Source organism: Nylanderia fulva, unplaced genomic scaffold (assembly GCF_048542155.1).
Source record: "Nylanderia fulva isolate GAGA-0341 unplaced genomic scaffold, ASM4854215v1 Scaffold48, whole genome shotgun sequence".
Lineage (NCBI taxonomy): Eukaryota > Metazoa > Arthropoda > Insecta > Hymenoptera > Formicidae > Nylanderia > Nylanderia fulva.
In genome coordinates, this window is record NW_028190565.1 from 39,871 (window position 1) to 58,755 (window position 18,885).

The window sequence follows — 18,885 nt, forward strand, 5'->3', positions numbered from 1 at the left end:
TTCGTTACGCAGCCAAAAATGACACGTTTATGGAAAAAAAATTTTATCAGAGGTAAGTATTTCACTTTGTTTATAAATATTTCGTAATTTTTATTTCTTTGGACTATTGTACAATGTATCGCTGTTGCAAGAAACATATTTAAAAAAATTAACTATATAAAAAAATAATGCAAATCTAATATAATATAACAATCAGATAAAAGACCTCTATTAAATGAAATAAAAACAAATGCGGGATTACTGAGAGACAAAACACAGAAATTCAAATGCATGCGAGCAGTTATATATTCAATGAATTTTCTTCCATTGTTCATATTATATAGTTTTTAATAATAGTAAATTTATGAATACAATTAAATAGTATAAATTAAATATTTTCTACTGGAAGATTTTTTTGAAAATAATTGCTAATATCCTCAGTTCTACACCCTAACTCTCGTTAACCCATTTTCATATCCATGTTATATGATCTAATAGAAAATCTATAATATATAATATAACACATAATATACATAATATAACGTATAAATGTAACATATATATAAAATAATAAAACGTATAAATGTAATATAATATATAATATTATAATATGCATAAAAGAAAACAATAATACGTAAATTAAAAATTAGAAATGTTATACATATTTTTTTATGTAATTATGGATTATATTTTATTATTTTAATTCTATTAATATATCTATTTTATTTTACAATTTTATTAACAAATTGATTAATAAATTTGTTGAACTATACTGTTCAAAAATATAAAAAAATTGTTAAATAAAAAGATATGCATTTTAAAAATATATTGCTCTGAAATGCCATTACTGATGCAATAACATTGTTTAGTATAATTTTCACTTAAATTATTTTTTGTTTCAATTTTAGATGGTCCTCTGCAAAGAAATATATTGACAATTTGTTTAAGATAAATAAACAGAAAGAATCTGAAGAATATGAACAAAAAAGAAAGAAGTTTAAAAAAAATTCAAATTTTATAGAAATGAGCATAGATATTGTGGCACAATTACGAATTTACATGTCTGATATCAGATATACAAATCGTGATTACTTTAACTCAATCGATAATGAAATATCTTTTAAAGATATGACTTATGATAATTCTCCAAATACTGTTTTATTTACCATAGTTAATGAACCTGAAAATTTCATGAAATATTTGGTTTTCATTGATGAGATTGAAAACTCGCTTATACAATCTCCACGGTAGAATCCTCAATATAAGTTAGAATGTTATTAACTTCTATATAGATTAATGTTTTTATTGTTAATACATACATTTTTCAGGAGAACTGGTTGCGATTTAACCAAAAGATATTGTTATGAAAAAATATTAGACAATATGAAGATACATTCTCTAATGAAAGAATGGGATGAGTTATTAAAACTATCTATAGAGAATGTGGTTTTGGAATGGGGTGCTACTTTTGCGGCCCAATCTATTCAACTCAGAAAGAATGTATCTTATTCGGACATACAAGCATCGCTAAATAATATCGCACAAGAGGTACAGAATTACCTCAAAGAAAAACATCCCGAGCATTCGATATTCGGGACGTCCGCTGAAACTTTGTCTTATTGGAAAAACAATAATATCTGGGAGACTCACTGGAACGAACCAGAAGGAATACAGATTATTGATACATTGAATGAATATATATTTGACAAATTAAATTTTCGATTTTGCAACCCAGAAGACACAAATTTAGAATACATGTGCATAGATAATGTAAGTTATACATTATAATATATTATATTATAATTATGTACCTAACAAATATAATTGTACTGTGAGCATTGTCATATGCTTGTCATATCTAGAAAATATGTACTATAGCTTTCATTAATTTATTGTAATTTTTGCCACAGGTATTGAAAACTAAATATGGCCAAAAAATAATTTTATTAACAATATATCACGGCGTTGCCAGAAGACTTGGTCTATGTTGCAATGTAATAGTAGAAACAGAGGACACCTATAATGGACCTTCTCGAGAATATCAATACTTTACTTATTGTCATAAACATAATGCATATAATTTAAAACCTAATTTACCTACTAATTTACCTACTTTTCCTACATATTGCATACGTTGGGTACCAAGGTAGTAAGTACAAAATGCAATTTGGAATTATTCAAATCCTAAAAGATATTTTTACTTTCATTTTACACAGACACGTACACGTAATTAATTATTTTTTTATTCAAAGTGCTACGGATGGATCAGAAAATGAAAGATGTTTCGACATAATTTCTAAAAAATTCCCGTATTGTCTTGTCTACAAACGATTCGGACGCTGTGAATTGTTGATACTTATTCATCCATCAGAAATTATATATCAAAATTATGACGATATATCTCCTACATCGGTTGGTAATTATTTATATATGATTTCTATTGATTTTAACATTAATAAATATAACTATAATTTTGGCATAATTAAACATATGAATTAATAAAACTCATTTTATAGGCAGAAAAAATTGTATAATATGTTTTTTTTATTACAATCAAAACTGTTTTTAATCTTCTCTATTTGCTCATATATTTATTCTAATTTTTAGTTACGAAAAGAAATAATGATGGGAGCTGTGGATTTGACATGCAACTTTAACAACAGTTTCCAGATTAATAAGCGTAAATCTGCTCCCTATTTGAAATATATAATTGTATGTGAGCACACTATACATGCAGCATTTATTATCAGATATAATAATGATGAAAATATCTCTATGAGTTTGCTTTTTGAAGTACAACTATACAGCTATATATGAATTATAATTATCTATAATTTAATTAATTTTAATATAATTTGCTATAAGAGTCTATTTAAAACTTAAAAGACAAGAAAGATAAATTGAAGTTTAATCTAACATTTTTCAGCCCAAAATTTCCACTGAAAAAAGAGTATTTATTACAAGATCAGACGATGTAAAATTTGCAATAGGAACGATCGTAACACATCATAATATGTGTGAAGATAATTGTACTGGAGTTATTATTGGATGGGAACAACATACAAACACATATGTTAAATTCGACGAAGTAACGAGTTGTGATGAAATATATGCAGAACTAGATATCTTGCCACTGAATCACTGTTACAATCAACAGTTTAGAGATCACGAACAAACCAATTACATTATTCTTACCGATAACAATAAAATCTGTTATGTGAATGAAGGTATGAATATCATCAGTGCATTTTTATTTAAAATTATAATTTTTTATTTTACGATAATGATTCTTATTTTGTACGCAATGTAAAATAATAGTTTATTTTATTTTGTTTCTTTTTTATAATTTAGTTATTTTGTTTATTTCAATTGTGATATATTTAATTTATTATTTCGTTTATTATTTAGTTTATTTTACTTATCATATATTTGTTTTTTAATAGCATATTTTTAAATTTTAGATTCTATAACTTTAACAACGCCGAAATGGATCGATAATAGCGAAATAGGTCGTTATTTTTGCAAATTCGAACACACGCATTACATACCAAATGAAGGGCTGGCAAGAATCTATCCGCAGGACGCTACTATAGCAGCCTAGAGAACAATATCTGTAAATTAATAATATAAATTACATATTATACAATATTTAGAACAAAACTCGCTATTAAGAAATATTATATTTTAAACTGATATAAATTATATATTGTGAATACTGTCACTGAGTCTATGAAATCACAGTAATATGTAATATCTCGTAATGTTCGATTGTATCTTTTTGCAGGACTTTTAGCTACCATTTAACATTGTACTGCCTCTTCTCATCGCGCGTTTGTAATTCATCTTTCATTAATTATTGCGCAGATTGCAAAACAATGAAAAAATAGAAATAATAATAAAACAAGCTAATAAGAGCCACACGATAGAAAACGAATATGAAATAATAAAAAGAATTTAATTAATATTTAGATGTAAAAATTAATTAAATAAATAGAACTTTCATACTTGATTTAATGGTTCCGCACACGATGATTCCTGTTTCTGTACATAAAAGATTCGACGATTATCATTAGATACATAGTAATAGTTCTAAATGTCACAAAAAGTACATCATATAAATTGGTATACACAATGCAACATAAAAATCTCATCTAGAAATATAAATGCAACACATCAGTCGCGCGTTTATGCTTACTATGAGATTTTTCATACTTTAAGTTAAAATACAGATATCTTTGTTGATTTGAATATTAATAAACATACTTTTTTTAATCTGTGTATCGTAAAATTTCACAATCACAATCGCCACTGCATGGATTATTACAGTTACTTTTTTAGCTAATATTTTCCTATTAATAAATATTTTGCGAGCATTTGGCTAAAATCGTAGAATCTTTTTAATGTATATTTTACTTTACCTGTAATAATTATTCTAATTAATTCCAAAAAGCTAATTATATATATATATACCTTTTTTACAATTTAAAATTTTATTTTCTTTGTAGTACAAATTCCTCAAAAATTGAAATTCGTACCATTCTATAAACCGTACAAGGCCCCACCAGCGGCACCCGATTGTGAAAGAACACCGGAAGAGTGATCGAAGCAGAGATGAAAGCTATGGAGACTGCAATGGAGGCATTAGTTCTGGTAACTTTAAGTACGCTCTAACATAATTTATAAAACAAAATTATTATCTTCTCTTAAAAGAAAATATTTTTCATAAGTTAATGAATTTCTCTAATCTTATTCTTACAAGTAAGAATTTAGAAATATTGTATAATGCAATAATATAAATGTTGATATAGATGGTTCACTTAAAAAAAATTAAGGACCGGTGCAATAATGACTATAGATACAATAAAATCTTTTTTATGATAGATCACTTAATTTTCTAGAAAAAAAATTATAAAAACGAATTTAAATAAAATTAAACTGGTAATATACGTGTTCTTTTCTTTCCAGACTTCCCAGTTCTATTATTTGGTTTGAACCACCATTAGTGGCGCACTGGATACCCGAAAAAAAATTATGGTCCACCCAAGACGTGCACGATATCAAATATAACGAAGAAAAGTAAACTATCACATTTAGAATTAGCAGATTAGGCGTTCACGGCCTTGCTGCTCTCAAGTTTGTCAACATCCCCTTCCAAAGTTGAGAGCTCAAGCCTGAAATGGGCAGAAAGGCCTGTGGTGGAGTTGTCCTCAATATATCTGCTGTCATTATTCAAGCAGAATTCATCGTCAAAGTATTCTATGAATCACGTCAAATTTGAATAATTTTATTAATTAAAAAAATCAGATGCACAAGTTTAGATATAAAACCTATGAAAGAATAAATATGGGAAATAGCTATCATGGATAAAGAGGACACTTGTGTGTAAATCTTATGTATAAAGATATCATTTAATTATAAAAAAATGTATACTTGTTTCCACGAAAGAATGACTTATGCGTTTTGATGCCTAATAATATTTCTGCCGCCGCTTGCCTAATATAAATTATCATTTTTAATATTTCAGAATGATGAATTATTATGTAGAGATGCAATGATTGCACATCGTTTCTCAATCCTCTACCACAGACGGTTTCTCTTTCCTCTAATCTACATTATGTATGTATAATGATTCACTACGAGGAATTGTAACTATCGCAAATTAGCACGAATTAATTATTTTGTAATTTAATTGCCGTATTAATCTTTCCTTTACTATTTACATTGGCGAATGTCCACATCTTAAAAATTAAATTTTAAATTAAATTTCAATTCAAGAACTATAGTCGCAATTAAAATTCAAGAATACAATTTTGTCATTTTTATTTCTTTTTTCCTGCGAAATAAATCTTTCATTTTCTAAAATTTTGAATATCGCTCGAATATCCCTCGAAAATATATATCGCTGCAAAATTATAGTCGCAAATTATACACTGTTATTGTAGTAGCGTTAATTATGTAACATTATTATCGCACAGTGCAGTTTATCGTACGCGGAATTCTCCGATAGTCTCTGTCAGCTCTCGACTGCGTTTTTCCGGCGTTGTTCCCATCAACATTGTAAATGCGTGGCGGAGTATTGTCAGAGTGTAATGTAAAGCGAACCCACAGACCGAGAATCCATATCGTGTATGATCTGCCGGAATATATTCGCTAATCAACACGTTGCGCTACATGCATGTCAGTCACCATAAAAGAGCGGCGCGAAAGAGCTGTCCGTCTTAATAGCTCGCTCGACCATGGATCCATATCCGGCGAATGGTCGAATTGTGTCCGACCCTCCGAAATAGTCATTGCTCGCTCTCGTGCTATCTCGATTTTCACCATCGAACGCAGCGGTTTATCCGAGAGATATTTTGTTCGCTTCTCGAGAGATCCGTCGACAGGATCGAAGCAAAAGTTTTCGCTCCGAGAGACAAGAAAGTGCTAACAAGTTTCCAAAAAAATTTCGCGAGAAATAAAAGTGTTTTTAACAAAGGTCTTAAACGAAGAGAGAAGTCGACGAGAGGTTTAGCTTCCCATCGCGAGGAACCACAAAAAGTTCTAAAGAACGTTTCTATTTTATCTTTACCGTTTCAAAGACAGATATATTACACTTGTGACGTTCAAAGAAAAAATTAATTCTCAAGTTTTTATTCTTTTCCGCGAATTCGGTTTTTATATTTTATTTCTTCTCTTAAAAAAAGTATTAATTTAAAAAAATTTTCAATAAAATTGTAAAAAGAAGTGTAAGTATATCAAGTCGTTCTACGTTACGCAGATTATTCTAGATTTTAAAAAATATAGAATATAATATTTCGAAATTTGAAATTTATTTAAAATGTATATGTCTGGTTAGCAATTAATTTATTGCCTCTATCCAAAGGGAGGATCTATTTTATTCATGAGGGTTCAATCCAAGGTATGTGTCCTGTGTACTCCCCTGTCGATCAAAAAGCCATGTGAAGCACACATTTCCCTTTCTAATTTCAGTGCACACGTAGTCGCTGAGATCTTATATGCGCAAGTGATATATGGTGAATATGAGAGCGATTCAGCTCACCGCAATACTCCTCATCGTGGCAATATTGTCCGCTGCAGCTGCGAATAATATCAGCGAACAATGCAAGGTTCACAATGAGAGTTGGATTACGTGTAGCTGCATCGGAAACGAGGTACCGATTTAATACCTCCGGGCAAAATCGAGTTGAAAATGATAACAAACAGTAAATCATACAATATTTCTCTATAGTACAGACCAAAACTTCAAAATTATATATACATGATTCTCTTCTCTCAAATAATTGCATGTCTCTTTATAATTTATAATTAAATTTATTTATATTTTGTTCTATTTAATTATTATGATATTTTTCTTTAATAAAATAGATCGTCAAATTTTCTGCCGGATGTACTCTTGAATTAATTTGGGCTAATCAATTGTTTTTTTTTTCTCTATAATATTCGACAATTGTTTGAGAAGATTTTAACGCTGACAATAAGAATAGTTGATAATAATCAAAATTTTTATATATATAATAAAAAAGCAATAATTTTTCGAAGGTTCCTATAATTTTAGACACTCACGTAAATTAGTTTCATTTAGTTTATAGGTTGATAAAGGTCCAAAAATGGACCGAAACGACTTCTTTGTTAATTAACAATAATAAAAATTCGTGTATGCCTAAATGCTGCTCTTTCTTCTTTTATTTCAAAATAATCAAATATTGATATTTTTCAGGAATTTTACCTACCGGAGGAATATGATTACACGCATATTACCAGAATGTCTATCACGGGGTGCGTCTCAGTGAATCTTCATTACTCGAGTCTACCGGAAGCAGTTGACCTCGAGGAGCTAATAGTCCAGGATATCAGCAGTCAACTAATCTTCAACATCTTCATCTCGTCGAAACGGATGAAGCTGCTGAAACTATCGAACATCGGTCGGATACCGAAGATCTACAACCTTACGTTTATGAATATTGTATCAATCGAAAAGTTTGAGATGACGAATACACTTATCGAGAACTTCGACGAGGATTTCAACTACATTAACGTGGCGCATCTTCTCATGACCAACGTCACGATTAAGCGGATCCACAAGTTGAACTTCTCCGAGAAGGGAAAGACTTTGAGCATCGTCAACAGCGAGTTGAGGAACGTCGAAACGTCCCTGAACATCGCCAACTTCCTGAACATCGAGATCATTGGTTCCAAGTTCGAGCTGCAGAAACCGGGTCTGGTGTCCATCCAGAGCGACGTGACGGTCGTGAAGAACAGCGTCTTCACGAACGTGAGCATGAATCTGGTGGCTAAGGAGGCGATCACGATAAACGGCATCTGTGCTATCGGCAAAAGCACCCTGAGACTCGCGTCCAAGTACATCGACAGCACGAACAATCGTCTGCCGAACGAGATCGCCTATCCGAGGGACAACAATCAGAAGCCAGAGTTCTTCACGAATCGTAATAACACGGTTTGCAAAGCAGGCAACTGCAAGTGCCTGATGAACAACGGGCAGACTTCGTGTCAATTAATTATCCCGACGTTTATTCTCGGCTGCTCGTTAATATCATTACTATCGAGAAGCTTTCAATAATTATATTGTATTTTGTAATTTGAAAAAAATATTTGGTCGCTATGTCGCGTACAAAATAATTCCGAAGGGAATATCTGAATTTTTCTGGACTTCGAATTTTGTTTTGTGTGGATTATATATACATATATTGTTGTGCAATGTAATTACTCAGCTTTTGATGCGACTTATAGAAAAAAATCCATTTTACTGAATTCTTGATTTAGTTGCTTTTCCTTTTATATAAAATAACAAAATCCTTATATAAACAAAATATAATTAAATCTTAATTAATTTATTGTAATTAAATTAAGATAGAGAAATTAGGATGTGCGTGTTAGATAGGAGAATTAGAAGTAGTACAAGATTAAACTTAATAAATTGATGAATTAAACTTAATAAATCATTTAAGTTAGTATAAATTATAGTGGATAAATTGCGAGCGCTTAAATATAGTACTTTGTATAATTGTGTAATATTATTAAAATTATAATTTATTTGTCATTTATACATATATACAGAAAAAAGTACGCAATAATTCCTTAAACGTGTCAATCTATATGTATTATTAGTGTAGAAACATATTTTTTTGTTTTAATATTTTGTTGTAGAAAAATAAGATGTATGTGTTAAAATACAAAAAAAAGTTTCGGTATTTTATTTATTTGGAATTCGGTTCGGTAAAAATTGTGTATTTAACGATGATTTAATAAAAGATTTTATTGCATATCCCTTTAATGTTTGTTAACAAACACTAAAGGCATGCAATAAAAAAATTTTTGTTTGTTAAAAACACTTTTTGTTAACAAAACAATTTGTTAAAGAGACAAACTAAATCTAAAGATATTCAATATATTTGAATAGAGAGATAGAATTCCAAAGATGTAACACTGCTGTAGCTTGAGTATTTAAGTTTTGAATCTTACAAAATCATTGCTACATAACGTTATTATTGTTGTCAAGTATGTACAAGTTTTTAATGTATGTAACATCATTATGAACAAACTTTGACATCGATTTAGAGATTTCGATAATGTTGAACTTAACGTTTTTATCAGATGTACCAATAAAATGTATTATATCAAATTAATTTTATAATAAATAATATTTTATTAATGTACTATTGTTGATTCTAAACTTTGACTCTAACAAAATACTCGTCAGTCTTTGTCCAGTAAAGCAGTTATCGCAGTTTTTGTCGCGATTCGAGATCTCGAGTATAATGTGCATACGTTTTGCAGTAATCTGCATTCTTTACCTATATTATTTAATATGGATAAAACTTACTTAACAAAACTAAAAGTTGATTTTAACAAGATAAAATAAAATTAAAACGAACATATAATCAATGTAGTGAAACATTTTATTCCTTATAAACTTTTTTAATAATTCTGGACATTTTTAATTGTTTTAAACTATATAAATAATGAAACACAATTATAAAAACAAAATTAATATTTGATCAATTGTAATAAAAATCTAAGTGGAGATAAAAATAACAAGATAATACTATTTTTTCGATATATTTTTAACGTAATATATAATCAATTAGAACAAATTTCATAAGATTTTACATGTAATCATAAGATAATATGTGAAACTAGCAGAAATTTAATTGCAATAACTTTTAAATGAGTTAATAAATTAAAGGTCAAATGTTAGCTTTAGCAATATTTAAATATCATCTGTATTGTTCCACCCAGACGCTTCAGCATTTAAATCGATGCTAGACTTATATAATTCGAGAGTTTGTTTTAAATTGTTGATCTCTTCCAGCATTTGTCTGTTATTCTCTTCCAAGCGACAAATAGTTTGCTTGTACGAAGTTAGTTCCTTCTCGTGATTTGTCTGCATCGTTTGTAGGACTTTGTCTTTTGATGTATAAGTACCTACAAAAACAAAAAAAGACACAATGATTGCTTATATATTTTTCCAAATCACGTAACACATACATATTTATAAACATCTTCATGTTGGCATCAAATATACTTCTGTATACAATACACATAAAGTGAAATTATAGAAAAGATGGTATATTTACTAACCCATATATTTTCGTAACTGCTCCTCAACTTTTTGACCATTGTGTATAATCCTTTTTATTGCGTGTTCATGTTGAGCATCTTTGGACTGAGCTTGTTTCTTTAATTTACGTATCTATAAAATTCAACGTTTAATTTCATGGTTAAATTATGCAAATTGTTAGTTTATATATTATATAAGTCAAACTATACCTCCTCTTTAGCCTGTTTTAAATCATGAGTTAAATTGTCGCATTGAACCTGAAGTCTTCTTTCTCTTTCATATGTTTCGCACATGATTTGTTCCTTCTTTTGCACTTCTTCCTTTAGTCGTTTTACATGATTCTGTGTCAATATTTTTATAATTAAGAATTAGAACCTTTTTAGCAGAGTATGTTATTTCTATGTGCTTACCAATCATTTTTCTACGCAGCATGAAATAATACAACGCATCTTTTTTTACTATCTATGTTTTAAAAATATAAAATTAACAAACTTACCTTAAGATTCATGTTATCGTTGACAGTCTTGTGATTTAAATCATCCAACTTATCATATGATTGCATTAGAGATCTATATTTACGTGTCAAATTCCAAGAAGCATTTATTAGTTTTATCAATAGCTTCTTAAATGGTTCCAAAATCGGCTCTATAACTTGCAAAACATTGTTTGTAGGTATCGATGAGATACCAAATGATTCAAATTCCTATAAAGATTCAAATTCCTATCAATTAATATATACACATTCCAATAAAATTGTCAATCATGCTTCATTACCTCATTTATTATATGCAAGGACTGCTCTAAACCATCCTCGGTACAGAATACATTCTCTTCGCTACTACAACTGGTTTGTTGAGCAGAAATGCTTCGCATCAGACTCCTCTTCGAGCAAGTGCTATTGGAGATTCTACTCATATTTATTTATGTGCAATTCTATTAAAAACAAAAGTAAAATTTTGATAAACATTATGATATTAAGATGGATATAATACAACGATTCATATCTCTTTCTTTAAATCATTTATAATCTTTAATTTAAAATGTTTTATGTGATTTTTAACTTTAAAAGTTCAATGTTATGCATGTGTATTATATCTATGTCCATGTTTCTCACAAGTAAATTATAAAGACAATAAATTGTATAAAAAAATAAAAATTACATCATAATCCAAATATAATAATTTAATGACCCGCACCACAATCTTGAAACTATATGCTTCTTCTCTCTTATAATAAATTATAATAAATTTTTTTTGAAAACTGTAATACACTTGTTAAGTTTCTTAAATCAAAATTACATACATATAATATCCAAATATAATCTAATGACCCGCAACACAATCTATACTATATGAAACTATATGCTTTGTTCTTTTTCTCTCTATTATAATAAATCTTATTTAAAAAACTGTAATACACTTATTAAGAAATATTCTTCACTTTATTACAATGTTCTCTTATGATGATTCTGCCTAAAGTGTATTTGAGAACTACCTGGAACACAACATCTATACCGGCGTTTTTGAAGATCATTAAAATGTTTCCCCTGTAAAGCAGCGCCGTCAGATATATTTAGATTGGAATTATTTGGATACATTTTGACCTTTTGACTGCTGGTAAAATCACGTTTGATACACATTTGTCTATTTATAATTATAAATCTATATAATTATAACGCGCGCATCCCGCGTATGGATTTTATTATAGATTTCATTCTTTACGCATAATTTTTTTCTAATATATATTATATAGATATATATTTATTAAAATATTTTTGATTATAGATATATATATATATATATATATATATATATATATATTATGCACATTGAGTTCTCTCTAGCTTTTACATATGCAATAAAATTTATTTTTTATTTTACTTAATGCAAACACAATAAATATTCTGCATATTTATTGCTATATATAATAAATTAAAATAGTATATGACCATGCACTCTCAGATTTATTTCTGATTGTGTAATGTGATAATCTTATTACTATATTTTAGTTATAAATTAGTTATGAACATATACATATATATATATTATTGCTATATATAATAAATTAAAATAGTATATGACCATGCACTCTCAGATTTATTTCTGATTGTGTAATGTGATAATCTTATTACTATATTTTAGTTATAAATTAGTTATTAACATATACATATATATATATATATATATTAACGTATATCTTTATATATAATTTGAAAAAGAATACGTAGAAGAGCTAGATTCTGCAATAAATTGATGACATTGAATTTAAAAGAATTTCCATTTATAATTCAGAAAAAACTAAGTTTTTTTTACTTTTTATGTTATATTTATATATGATTTAATAAATTAATAATTTAACAATTGCTTTTTTCAAACATATTAATAGAAACTTATAATTTTAAATACTCAAATTACGTGCATACATTACACGAAATATGTAATGTTTTGTAAAAATTTTGAAAAAAGTAAAACAGATATCAATAATACATAACAGTACTTATATATATAAAATTTTACATATATATGTATATTAAATAATATTAATAGAAACTAAAAAAGTAAGAGCTTGAACTAAAGTACACGTTGAAAAAGAAACTTATTAAATAAATAAAAATATAATATTTATATATGTATATTTTTGCAATTATATATTATAACTTATATAACATTAGTATCTTCTTTGCATATGTGTTTTAAGAAAAAAAACAGTATGTGTATTAATGATTTATTGATCACAATACTATGGTATAATATATTTTACAATTTTATAAATTTGACACGCATCTATATTTATACTTTTTATTATTTATATTAAATTTATTATTATTATTTACACTGCTGCCCATTAAAATTGCAACACTATAAATATATATATAGTGTTGCAATTTCAATAGTCAGCAGTGTATTATTATTATTACTTCGAAAGAAAAAATGTATATCGCGCATTATCGTATCTATTATTATTTCTTATATAACATTTTTCATGTTTATTATCGCAATTGTTCTATTGCACGTCTCAATAAATTCTAAACCTTCCGCATTTTCTCCGCTAAAAAGATAACTTCTTGCATTTACATACATTTCCAGAATTATTCAAGACTTTGAAAATGCAACATTTTTTTGCACTTTTTAAAGCTCACATTCTGAATTAGAAATTTTATTTTCTAAATTACAGAGACCATTCTTAAACTTTAATAAAAAAATTGACTTTAAAAATCAATTATTTCGCTTATTCTTCATAATCATCGCAATTTAAATTCAACTGTGATAACAATTCTAACATTAAACGATTTAATTTAATTGTTCACGCAAAAACTAGTTACTTTAATTATTACAATAATTAAATAATTTGCGTACACATACAAAAGAGACACATATATTTTTATAATTCCTATTCGTTCTCATAATTACTTAATCTTTCTGTACAAATTTCTATCACAAAATTTTAATCAAAAATTTCGTTTGATCGTGTTTCATGAAATATCAATTTATTCACGTTCATTACGTTGAAAGCGGGTAAAGTTTATTAAATTTAGGATAATTTTTGAAGTATATATATATTTAGAAAAATACTGTATAATTTTATCTAACTATATAAATGTGTGTAACTCTATGTTATGTTATAAATTAATATAAATTTTTTAATCTTTTACATTGATAAAATTGACTCCAAAAATTAAGCTTGTAGGAAGAGCTTTTATAATTATTATTATCAAATATATTAATAATCGATCAAAAATTATTTGTAAAGAAACATTAACTTTTTAAACACACAACAAGGAAAGTTTGCCCGTACGTTTTATTATTAGGAGCAATTTAAAATTTACCAATAAAGTATGCGTGCCATTTTTAAATTACCCGCATTTAATTAAAAAATGCACTATACTTTTTTCGATAGATTTAAGTACGAACTTGTTGTTATACTTTTGTCTCCTATTTAAACCTTCCGAGTCTCGTGAAGCCGGCGCTTACAATTTAAAATAATTTAATCCTTCGATTAAACAATAAGAGCAATAATTTGTATTCGTATTTGTTTTCTTGACACACGAACAAACGAAATTAATAAATGCCCGGTAAGATAAGCATGCATTGAAAGGTAAAAGTCTTTCAAAAGTATTTCTCAGAAAAATCTGTATATAACCTTCGAAATTCTCTTTCGCTTCACATTAATCTTCGAAGTAAAACAAAGCCTACTTTCTTCAATAAATATCTTGCGCAGCAGCCCTTTGACCAAGCACATTAAAATTTACTTTATCCTATGCGTATATGAATGTGGCAACATTCTATAAATTTTTTGCATTTGTATGTACAATATACGATAATATATGAACATAAATTCAATTCAATTATAAGTACGCATCTGCAAAAAAAGCAGGAAGATACCACGGAGAGGGTCCTCGAAACAGCTTTCTTCGTCTTCAAGAGACGAATAAGGGCTTTCCCGCTATATCGTCCTGCTTTTTTTCATATGCGATCCATATACAACAGAAGATCCCTATCAACTCTCATTGCATCCGCAATGAGTTGGGACTTCCGGAGCGCTCCATGTCTTTGTTTCCGCAGATGAGGCTCATGGCTCGCTTTCGTCCTGTATTATTCCATAGCACATAAGAATGTTTAGTTCCAGACACTCTGCGTGCTTGACTAAGGAAAAATAATTAACATTAAACAATATCGTATATATGTGAGATATCGCGATAGAGAATTAATTATTATATGTATATAATGCAGATATAAAATTTTAATTAATACATTTAGATATTTTGCCTTTCAACAACCACATTAACAATTTATTTAAATGGTATTTTCGAAATATAATAATGTTTGTATAAAATATATTAACTAATAATTGTAAAAATATATATTTAAAATTAAATAAGATTTAAAAATTTGTTACTTTTAAATTTCGACAAATTAAAAAAAATTAATTTTTAATTGTTTATAATTAAAAAATTATTAATATGCATAAGAGAAAGATTCTTTATTAAAGGGTCAATTTTTTAAAAAATTTGTATACGACAGAAGTTGTGTGGAGCATCAGTATAACTGAATTATTTTACTTACATTTGAAACCAATCGTAGTCCGTAACGTACATTTCATTGCAGAAGCTTTCGAATAAATCTATTATCGGATAACTTTCGAAAGAAGCGTTTCTTGTAGATACATCATCTGCCAGAGATCTGATCCAATTATTGAAACTAAATAACGACAAGCTTTGTTTCTTATAAGCATAAATGCTGAGATTGGCCAAAGGTGGAATTGTGCAGACGGTGATGGCCGAGTTCGAGAGATGAAATTTGGACCGAAGAACCTTCAAGAGTTCCGTCATATCGTTTATCATTTCGTCGCAAGTAGCGCCCTGTAAATAATTTAATAAAAATCATTAATATTATTTAATAAACATTTAATTTTATGGTACCTCTATATTTTGCATACAAATAAATATACAAAGTTCCCTCGTCTCTACAAAAAAAATTCTTTACGCAGTATTATCCTTTTGCTATAATAAAGGCTAATTAACTTACATTGTAAACATCAACTGAACCAAGCGCAATCACAACACGATTAGAGATGGTAGTGATATTCTTCAAAGCTCGAGTACAATTGCTTATGGTTTGGCCAGAGATACACAAACCACAGTGTAATGCTAAATTATCTGCAGAATATATAATAATCAAATCAATATAAAAATTGTAACTCGCAGTTTATACTTTGAAATATGTCTGTCCGCGAAAGAATTTAATTGTTCCATATTGCGTCACATGATTGATTCGCTTGTGTACAATTTTGATAGAGCAATAACAATTTTAATCAAACAAATAAAATTAATAAAAATAAATTGTTTCATGTGCGCGTGTGACTTTAATAAAATGAGAAAAATATAATTATAAGAATGACTTGAATTTTTGCAAAAGTAGAACTCTCTTGATGGAAATTAAAAAAAAAAATAAAACTTTGAACCTTTGTATCTCCAAATGGGAAGATGAAGATTTCGTATTGCGAGTTGTAAAAAAAAATCATCGCCGAGTAATTGTTGGCCGTTTGCATTAGGTTCGTGTATGCTAGACTGGAATATTAAATAATATTTCGTAATACTTTTTCTCGAGAAAAGACTGCCGAGAATTTTACTTGACACGCATCTCAAATGTAAATTTTATTATAAACTCACAGTTTGTTTCGTTTCATTCACTTCTATTACTACCGGATGATGATTTTCTTCTTCGTACGAGAAGCTGTTACTTTCACGAAAGTCATCTGAAATATAAACAAGTATTACAACTTGTCTTGAAAATCTTTCTTCTTATAAGAGAAGATTCTTCTTCTTTGATTAAATTATTTTAGGTGACTTGCGCGTTACACAAATTACACAATTGAAATATCAAAATAAGACTTGAAATTGTAGAAAATACAATTAACAAAAATATAAAGCAACATAAATACGAAGAAAATCTAGAATTCTAGATGAATCTAGAATTATACAATAAAATATATAATTCTAGATTCGCTTCTGAGAGAATAAAAAAATTGAATAAATTAAATTAAAATAAATTAAAATTATGTAATACATATATATTATATAACATATATATAAAAATATTACGTTATATAAGAAATATTATATATAAAAATATATATAAAAAATATTATATATAAATATTGTATAATAAATATAATTATACATGTATAATAAAATGTAAAATATTATTTTCTGAGGAATAATAATTTTAAAAAGAATATGCCAAATAAAAGGGATATCTTACTGATTTTGAAATATGAATCACGACGACTACGGAGATCCTGAATTCGTCTATTAGTACGATTGGTATTTTGCTGTATTCTTTCTCTTTGCCTACGTTCATTGTTATATTCAAAATTGTTCTTTGGACGTGCAAATTGTTTATAGTATTTGTTCTAAAACAAAATTTACAACATTTTACAATTCCTTGATTCTTTAAATCTGTATATATAGTAATTATCATTGTAAAATTTCTATGAAAATTATTAAACATACTTTTGTTTTTGAATAGTCAACTTTTTGCTTGCATATGAGTCTGTCGATATGAGAGATTTTAGAATCGTTTATCTTTAATGTCTGTTCGCCAAATTCGTTCACAGTTTTTTCCAAACCATCTACAGTTCGCAAAAATGCACGGAGACTCGTGAATCCCAATCTACGATAAGGAATGGGTTCTCCGACGAGATTTTGAAATTCATCTGCGAAAACAGCATTTTCTCTTTCTAGTATTTGAATTTATAACGCAAGTAGTTATAAAAATCTCTTTAGATTAAATATTTTTTAAAAAATTTAAATATTATAAAAGTACATTCTTGTTTAAATAATATAAGTAATTAATAAGTATAAACTCTTAATTTTAATCTTAAAGAAATAAGTTTACCAACTTAAATAAGTTTCGAAAAAATTTTAAATTTTATTAAACTAATAAACGCGTAATATTTCAACGTAAAATATATTAACTTGTAAATTCCTAGTCTTCAATTAAATGCTTCTAATTTAAATGTATTAATATCTTTTAATATAAATATCTAAAAGAAAAAATCAATGAAATTCTAAGTTTAATCATTTTCACTTAATATCAATGCTTATACATATAAATAATAAAAATTATAATAATGTACATAAAAATGCTAATTAAGCTTCCCGAATATGAATAATGCAAAACTCACCGTTTACATCTTCGATTGGTACACCTCCTTTCTTCGAAATTATGCACGATTTTAGCAATGCTACTGTTTCTTCCATTGTTACATCTACTATAGATTGAAGAATATATACTCACTTGTCCATATATAAATTATACCAATTACTTTATTATTAACTTTAGAAAAATAAGATTATATAATTTAAAGATTATATTTCTCCAACATATATATTATAACAAAAAAATTATAAGAAATGTATAAAAAATTTACAAACGAGTGAGGATATATATACTTACATTATTTTACAAATTATTATAAATTATCACTTATATAAGTTCACAAATGAGTTTGATATTTATAAAAATCCTGCAGTCCTGCTGCTGTGATTAACTCGAATGTGATGACGGACGTCCGTATTCACGACAGGTAGTTGGAAGAATGAGCCGATTCATCACACGACGAGACGACTTATCCCCGTTCATACGTGTTCCTGACAATAACATGGAATATTCCATCAGATCGTAAACTCAGTTTGATCCGAGATGTCTATTCAGAAAAAGTATCAATACGAGAGAGAAGAATGTACATACATACTCGAACAAGCGTGAAACGTGAAATATATGTGTATCGTTCTTATTATTGGTCTCTCTCGAAAATTTCAAGTA

At 27.6% G+C, this 18,885-nt stretch overlaps 5 protein-coding genes across 12 annotated transcripts; 3 read left to right on the plus strand and 2 right to left on the minus strand.

The window, feature by feature from the left end:
• Window positions 1–1,107: 1,107 nt before the first annotated feature.
• LOC146721408 (uncharacterized) lies at window positions 1,108–2,129 on the plus strand. The gene is made up of 3 exons (XM_085486780.1): window positions 1,108–1,226; window positions 1,308–1,749; window positions 1,890–2,129. The coding sequence occupies exons 1-3, from the start codon at window positions 1,108–1,110 to the stop codon at window positions 2,127–2,129; spliced, it is 801 nt and encodes a 266-aa protein (XP_085342906.1).
• Window positions 2,130–2,613: 484 nt separating this feature from the next.
• LOC114938748 (F-box only protein 21-like) lies at window positions 2,614–3,580 on the plus strand. The gene is made up of 3 exons (XM_029312816.2): window positions 2,614–2,691; window positions 2,906–3,206; window positions 3,441–3,580. Exons 2-3 carry the CDS (start codon window positions 2,993–2,995, stop codon window positions 3,578–3,580), a joined length of 354 nt encoding a protein of 117 aa, XP_029168649.1. The 5' UTR covers window positions 2,614–2,691; window positions 2,906–2,992.
• Window positions 3,581–6,009: 2,429 nt separating this feature from the next.
• LOC114938692 (uncharacterized) lies at window positions 6,010–9,653 on the plus strand. 2 transcript variants are annotated; one of them, XM_029312726.2, is made up of 4 exons: window positions 6,010–6,704; window positions 6,842–6,877; window positions 6,949–7,130; window positions 7,697–9,653. In XM_029312726.2, the coding sequence occupies exons 3-4, from the start codon at window positions 6,990–6,992 to the stop codon at window positions 8,555–8,557; spliced, it is 1,002 nt and encodes a 333-aa protein (XP_029168559.2). In that variant the 5' UTR covers window positions 6,010–6,704; window positions 6,842–6,877; window positions 6,949–6,989; the 3' UTR covers window positions 8,558–9,653. The 2 variants fall into 2 exon arrangements, with proteins under 2 accessions (XP_029168559.2, XP_085342952.1); XM_085486826.1 differs by having other exon boundaries at window positions 6,010–6,877.
• A 387-nt stretch (window positions 9,654–10,040) lies between these two features.
• LOC114938690 (afadin- and alpha-actinin-binding protein A-like) lies at window positions 10,041–12,117 on the minus strand. 6 transcript variants are annotated; one of them, XM_029312724.2, is made up of 6 exons: window positions 12,053–12,117; window positions 11,333–11,491; window positions 11,055–11,261; window positions 10,768–10,899; window positions 10,579–10,690; window positions 10,041–10,422 (listed from the first exon to the last, which is right to left on the minus strand). In XM_029312724.2, the coding sequence occupies exons 2-6, from the start codon at window positions 11,471–11,473 to the stop codon at window positions 10,208–10,210; spliced, it is 807 nt and encodes a 268-aa protein (XP_029168557.1). In that variant the 5' UTR covers window positions 11,474–11,491; window positions 12,053–12,117; the 3' UTR covers window positions 10,041–10,207. The 6 variants fall into 6 exon arrangements, with proteins under 6 accessions (XP_029168557.1, XP_029168555.1, XP_029168554.1 ...); XM_029312722.2 differs by having other exon boundaries at window positions 12,007–12,089; XM_029312721.2 differs by having other exon boundaries at window positions 11,861–12,077.
• Window positions 12,118–13,268: 1,151 nt separating this feature from the next.
• Window positions 13,269–18,670, minus strand: LOC114938710 (uncharacterized). Of its 2 annotated transcripts, none has more exons than XM_085486813.1 (9): window positions 18,517–18,670; window positions 18,245–18,328; window positions 17,571–17,773; window positions 17,320–17,470; window positions 16,728–16,813; window positions 16,520–16,625; window positions 16,084–16,214; window positions 15,622–15,917; window positions 13,269–15,201 (listed from the first exon to the last, which is right to left on the minus strand). In XM_085486813.1, exons 2-9 carry the CDS (start codon window positions 18,318–18,320, stop codon window positions 15,063–15,065), a joined length of 1,188 nt encoding a protein of 395 aa, XP_085342939.1. In that variant the 5' UTR covers window positions 18,321–18,328; window positions 18,517–18,670; the 3' UTR covers window positions 13,269–15,062. The 2 variants fall into 2 exon arrangements, with proteins under 2 accessions (XP_085342939.1, XP_029168595.2); XM_029312762.2 differs by having other exon boundaries at window positions 18,245–18,331.
• Window positions 18,671–18,885: the final 215 nt, after the last annotated feature.